This window comes from Plectropomus leopardus, chromosome 21, assembly GCF_026936395.1.
Source record: "Plectropomus leopardus strain MGB_pleo_1.0 chromosome 21, ASM2693639v1, whole genome shotgun sequence".
NCBI lineage: Eukaryota > Metazoa > Chordata > Actinopteri > Perciformes > Serranidae > Plectropomus > Plectropomus leopardus.
In genome coordinates this window covers 17,915,629-17,922,686 of record NC_142196.1, presented here as the reverse complement: position 1 = coordinate 17,922,686, position 7,058 = coordinate 17,915,629, and the positions used below count along the sequence as shown (strand labels likewise).

General features: G+C 41.4%; 1 protein-coding gene across 1 annotated transcript; it reads left to right on the top strand.

Moving 5' to 3' along the window:
• The first annotated feature begins 2,459 nt into the window (after positions 1-2,459).
• Positions 2,460-5,377, top strand: chst2b (carbohydrate (N-acetylglucosamine-6-O) sulfotransferase 2b). Its single transcript, XM_042510014.2, has one exon. The coding sequence runs from the start codon at positions 3,005-3,007 to the stop codon at positions 4,400-4,402; it is 1,398 nt and encodes a 465-aa protein (XP_042365948.1). The 5' UTR covers positions 2,460-3,004; the 3' UTR covers positions 4,403-5,377.
• Positions 5,378-7,058: the final 1,681 nt, after the last annotated feature.

Sequence of the window (7,058 nt, the reverse complement as noted above, 5' to 3'; positions counted from 1 at the left end):
CAAACAGCTGCTCGGGCAATCTGCAATTCAAAATGGGAACCCTAAAAAAATCAAAAATCAAACCAGAATATAATAAATTAAGTGTTTAAGGCCACAAAAGTTTCTGACAGATGGCCCCCAAACACCCCGTTTAATATTTGTCCCACTAATATTGAACTGGAACCTAAGCCCTTGCTTGAACAACTTCTAAATATATAGTAAGAAAGAAACACTGCTAGGCTGTTGCTGTGTCATATCCTTCATATTGGCTACCATACAGAGGTATTACACGCATGCACTGAAAGGGAGAAACCTTCTGCAAAGTAATAGGAATAATGCATATCAGTATCCTCTGCTATATCATCTGAATTATTTACTCACTCAGTTGCTCTTTGTGGTAATGAGGTGCCCTCTTAGTATTCATGACTTCTCATCCACCTGAAAACCCCCACACAGAATATTATAAATTTTGTCTAAGAGTTCAGATAAAAGCTCAAATATAATGCATGTGGAGTCAAACTTGGCCCCCTCGTAATTAAAATTCATAGAGGAGCTGTTAAATTAAACGAGCATTTTAAAACAGGCTTCTCCCCATCCACTCTATTTCTAAGCAATTACGTGTGCAAGTAGGGAAAAAGGTCCTGTAGCCGCACTTTATTATCCAACAATACAGCATCCCAGAATGGCTTCAAGTTCATAAGAATGAACTAAATTAGAAAGTAGAAAAAGGACATTATGTCTAATGTATTGTGGGGTAGACTGGTATTTGGTGATAGATACAGGAACACTGCCTGACAATTTTTTAAAAAAATCCCAAACTGAGGAAGACAGGGACACAAACAAACCCATGCCCTGTCTAAAATTTGACAGATACAAACTCTAATAAAGTGTTCCTCAACACTTTATTAGCATTAACTCAAAGCTTATATGAAAATATAGGACTATCAAAATTACATTTGTGACTATTTGTCACAACTTCCAATTGCCCACTTTAGATTTTTAGCAGTTGCTCAATAGACCTGAATGTTGATACAATCTGTCAGTTACATAAATAATGTAATGATGCCTATTAATTTCCCGGCAATGTATAAAATATACTGTCAATAATTTTTAGGAAAAACAAGAGAAAACAAGTTTCTTTGTCTTAAATGGAAACACAGAACTCCAGCAGAGGGCAGTCTGCACAAAGGTTTTGCACCATGTGTCGGATGAGTGCTACCAAATGAGTGCATATGGAGTGGAAAGAGCACTGCACACTTTACAGAGCATAAAGAGTAATTATTCACTGCATAGTCCAATAATCCAACATATAGCTGAGCTCTTGTCCAAAGCACTTACAGCACAGCTGCTCTTGATCTGAAACAGATGTCCTCTTCGAAAAACGAGGCTACATACACTGCTGTAGTTTTGTATGACCATATAAACAGACATATTACAGCTAATAGTAGGGGAGAATTTTGGTGTTACATGATGTATAAAACAGGGTTACAATAGAAATATTACCATAAAAATCACTGAATCCCTATCTGGACATTACAGGCTCACAGATTTGGCATCAGGGGTCAAAGGGTTCAACCCCTTTTTTTATGTCATCTTTTGTGCCATTCAATTGTGCAGGACAGTAATCCCAAACTGGCAAGCCTCTTAGGAAAGATGATTTTCAATCTGCAGAGCATGTGCTTTCCTCTGTTCAAACACATGGCCTTACAGCTTCCCCGGACTTGTCAGTTCCTGGGGAACAGCTGTCAGATGTCACATTTCAGCTGATTCCACTTGAGAGGGGTGTCAGTCATTGTTGCTGACTGTTACCAATACACTCAATGGTGAAAAAACACTGCAATATTCCTTTACTGTTGTACATTATTTTTAAAAAAATATTTATTTGAGTCTTTCATGTCAGACCATATCTCTGTGGTATACTCTGACGGGAACATATTTGCTGCTATGTATGTATGGGACACTTTTAATTAATAATGGATTTTTTCCTTCAGGGCAGAGATCCTTTTTTATAGATCTGGGCTACCCTCTTGGGTAAAAAAAACAAATACATTTAATTTGAAATATTGATCTTTCTCTGCACTCATGCACTATAGTGAGAACATCTAAAGACAGGATCTTAATAGAAAAACAACTTAAAATTGATGCATTTAAGACTGTAAAAGACAATAGGGATGGATGAGGTTGTGACAAAGAAACAATCAAAATCCTATGAAGCACGTGCACCTTTTACAGTGTGCAGCTGTATGTCTTAAAAGGAAGGGTGGAGCATGATAACAAGGATGCAGATAGTGAGCTAGGCCTCCCTGAAACATAACAACGGCATCATTTCCCACAGTCTACCATTGCTGCGATCTGTGGGAAGCCAGAATCGAGCCTGCAGCGTGACAGACTCGCAGCGCGTCCAATGGTGCAGCTCGCAGACGCACGACGCAACCACGAGGGCCAATACAGTCCCTCGGTGGGCGGGCTTTTGTCCTTGTATTCTGATTGAATCGGTCCCAGTTTGTATTAGTTGGACGAGCGGAGCAGCAGGGAGAGCGAGAGGGAGCCTTTAACGCTGTTAACTGTGGATCCTGGCTGCTCACTGCTCCGTTATGGCAGATGCGGAATGATTTGCGCCAAATCGTGACCGTTTCCTCGCCCGTGATGCCTGAATCTCACCAGGCTGCATTTGCAAGGATGCATGAGATGATAACTGCGCAGGGATGCCTCCGCTGAACATGGACAAACAGGGCGTCTGTTACAATGATGAAGGTTCCTCCGTTTTTGTTTTGAACACGGGCCACCCACAGAATCTCTGCGACGCGCGCGATGGACAACTTAAACGCTCCTCTCATCCATTCCTATGAAGACCATTGCGCAGTGCAGTGAAAATCGTGTTGTGGATTTGGCGGGTGAGTATATTACCTAATAAGCTGCTATTCAACTGGGTATCAGTTCCCAGTATAGGCTGTATACATCCTGGTGCACGCAGTCAATGTAAGGAGCTTTGTCCAGTGGTGAGAGCTACTCTCAGAGGGTCCAGATGAGAGGCAAACAATATCATCAACCACTGAAGTTGACAGCGCCTTGGGAGAAGGATGCTGGCTTTGGGAGGAAGCTTAAAACCTACAGGAATCATACCAAGATAATAGCACAGCCTGGGATCGTGATGAAAGTCCTCCGCAGGAAGAGGATTGTGTTATTTATGGCCTACTTCTTACTGCTGGTCCTCACTATGCTTAACTTGGCTAATTATAAATGGACTAAGGAGCCTCAGCAGTGTAATCATCAGATGAGGAGCACCACTTATCAGAGCAGATCTGACATTCGCTTCCTGTACAGGCCCTCTCTGGCTAAAAAGAGACAGCTTATCTATGTTTTGACCACCTGGAGGTCAGGCTCGTCCTTTTTTGGGGAGCTTTTTAACCAAAATCCCGAAGTGTTCTTCTTGTATGAGCCGATGTGGCACATCTGGCAAAAACTGTACCCGGGTGATGCAGTGTCTTTACAAGGAGCAGCCAGGGACATGCTGAGCTCCTTATACCGCTGTGATCTGTCTGTTTTCCAACTTTACAACAGCCCCGGGGGTAAGAATTTCACCTCCCTGGGACTATTTGGGGCCACTCTCAATAAAGTGGTGTGCTCCTATCCCCTCTGCTCAGCCTACAGGAAGGAGGTGGTGGGGATGGTGGATGATAAGGTGTGTAAAAAGTGCCCCCCTCAAAGCCTTAGACTGTTGGAGGAGGAGTGCCTCAAGTATAGCACCATAGTCATTAAAGGGGTACGCATTTTGGACGTTAACGTGCTGGCCCCACTCATGGAGGATCCATCCTTGGATTTGAAGGTTATACACTTGGTCAGAGACCCGCGGGCGGTGGCCAACTCCAGGATCAAATCCAGACACGGCCTAATAAGGGAGAACTTACAAGTGGTGCGCAGCAGGGATCCTAAACTTCGCCGGATACCCTTTGTGGATCCTGGTCACAAAGCCAACAAGAAGGACGGCTCAGACTACCACTCTATAGGAGCCATGGAGGTGATCTGTGACCGCACCTCCAGGACTTTAAGGACTGCCTTAAACCCACCCAGCTGGTTGAAGGGGAAGTACATGGCCGTGCGGTACGAGGACCTGGTGGAGAACCCTGTTAAGACCTTGCGGAACATCTACCGCTTCGCCAACCTCACAACGAACCATGACATCGAGTCATTCGCCCTGAACATGACCAGCGGCTCCAGCTCTTCCTCTAAGCCATTCATAGTCTCGTCCAGGAATGCCACACAAGCTGCTAGTGCGTGGAGAACAGTGCTCAGCATTCAACAGATCAAACAGGTGGAGGACTACTGTCACCACGCCATGTCTGTTCTGGGGTACGAAAGAGTCAGAACAGCCGGGGAGGCCAAGGACTTGAGCAAATCACTACTGACACACTCCAAACTGTGAAAACGTACTCACCAAAGACCTTTTAATTTAATGTTCATTTTGCATCGAGTGCCGTTTCCTCTTATTGTGGAATTAAAGCTTTACTTTAAATCAGTGTTCGAGGAGCTCCACTGGCCACATTTGGAATGTATCATGTTTATCGCGGTTGAATCGCAGTGGTATTTGAAGGGACCACTTCTTTTATACTGGAATACTGGATGTGTTTGACAATGCAAGGCCTATGAACAAAGACTTGATAAGTGAAGCTGCGACTATGAAAAAAAACAACTGTATAATTCATGTATCTTGTTATGATGACACTTCAAAGTGGATATTTTGGGGTTATTTTTGAATGTTCAAAACCTTACAAAAAACTGTTTTTTCAGTCTCCATACTGTCTGTAAAAGTGAAAATAGCTGAAAGAAAAACATAAAAAAAAAAACAAAACAAAGAACAACTGGTTAAAAAAATGCTCATTGCTAATGTTTATTTGTAAGATCTGGTTGAAGTCAGACAATCAATAAATTGGTTTGTTGATGTGCCATAGGTAGAGGTGTGATGACTAGGCTACATCCGAACAGCAGTAGTGCTATAGGTTAAAAAAAAGAGAGGATGTTTTGATTTCTGTCACTAAATCCTCGTAGGATGATATCATGCACTGTGGAATATGTCATGGCTCTGGAGCTGGAAAGTCTCTCTCAGTGTCGGTGTACGCAGTCTGTTCTACCATTTCAAATGTTTACAATTGCTTGCTCTTATAGAAACACATGATCTGGGACTATTGCATTGAGTAAAATCGACTTAACAAGACAGTTTACGTATCTGTGTTGAACAACCTGCACTGCTGTACATGTAAAAAAAATCAAAAACAAAAGCACTGGACCAGTGGTTCTCAAAGTCTGGTGCGTAAGGCAAGTTAAAATTAAACTAAGATCAAGCATGGTGAGCCACTAGACTTAATCAGTATTGTAATAAAAGAAAACTCTGTGCTATTAACATGCATTTTTAATTATGTATAGATTTTGTAATAATTGTATTCTCTATATTTCTGAGATGTTTAAAGGCAGACCTTAGTTCAGTGCATTATGCATCGCTCTGCTGTGCTGGAATAACATCACACATTTGTTGCTATTTACTACATAACGTAAAGGTGCCCAGTGGAGTTTTCTTGTTGTTTCTGTTTGCATTTAGCATTTCTCATTGAAACACATTGTGTGTGTTTTTTAGGCTCAGTGTTGGATACGAACATGGATGGAGCGTTGTGTAGGTATTCTGCATTGATCTTATCTGTATTTGTGCCTGTTTTCTGAGAACTCGGGAACATGTACAAAACAGAGTAGTACCGCTGGAGATGATGGGGGCAGTATAGCATTGTTTAAGTGAGATACAACTTTAGGAGAAGATATTTTAAAAAGTGATGTAATGTATCAGCAGTGAAAAGAATTCTTCCTTCACATGACGCAATATATTTAATGACAACACAGACCACCGCTGTCTACAGCGCCTCCTCCGTTAAATAATCAACCATTCTACTGTTGTCTCATGGCTGTCCTCAGGCGCAACAGCAAAACATGTCCCACACCTAAAAACTCTGGCTCTATTTTGTTATTATAAGTGGTCAAAAACTCCACAGGGTACCTTTAAGTATGTACCATAAAATTCTGGACATAATAATCAGTATTACTGTATTCATTAGTTGCTATACGTAACCATAGAGATCTCGGAAAAATGGCTCAAAAGGGGAAATGCACTAACATTAAATGACTTGAACGCAAAGTTGAAAGTATAAAAGTAACACCAAAACTAAATTTATTTTTGCTCAATCCAGAATTTAATGTGACTAGCTGAGGATTAGAGCTTTTATCTCACTTCAGGAAAAACAGCTCATTACATTAACATTTAGTGCGTGATGCTGAAAAAGCCCAAAAATTAAACTTGAAAAGCTCAACAAGCAGCGCTTTCCCTTTCTCAGCAAGATTACACAGAAAAGTTGTAAGCCCTTGTGAGAGGTTCTTCATCCTGCATGGAGGTAGATGCCGAAGCTGGTGGGCGTACTTCACTGAGTAGTTCTCAGTGAAAACACTGAAAATTTATATATATTTGTTGTTTGTTTGCCAGAAGTCATATATAGAAAGAGACGTTGCTATTGAGTTTTCAAAGATTTGAATATTTTGATACCTTGAGCATCAATGACCAATTGTGTTATCATGCGTTGTGTTGGGATCACCTATTATTCAGTTCTATCTCTGCAAGTCGCACCCAAACTACACTGAACAAAAGTATAAACAGCTCTTTTGTCTTGCTCCCATTTTCTCAGGTCCAAGTTAAAGATTTCAGACTTTGTTTATGCACTCCATAGATATATTTCTCTCAAATTTTGGTCACAAATCACAGAGTCACAAAAAATCTGAAAGTGAGAATTCACAGGATTATGACTTGGGTGTGCCTTGCAACTGCCAAATTAAAGGCCACTCTAAAATGAGCAGTTTGATCTCTCAGCAAAATGTCACAGATGTCCAAAATTTAGAGGGAGAGTGCCATTGGCATGATGACTGCAGGGATGTCCATCAGAGCTGTTGCCTGTGAACTGAGTGTTTATTTCACAACTGTAAGCAGTCTCCAGTGTCATTTCCCTGATATCTGCAGTACATCCAACCAGGCTGACAACATCTCAAGT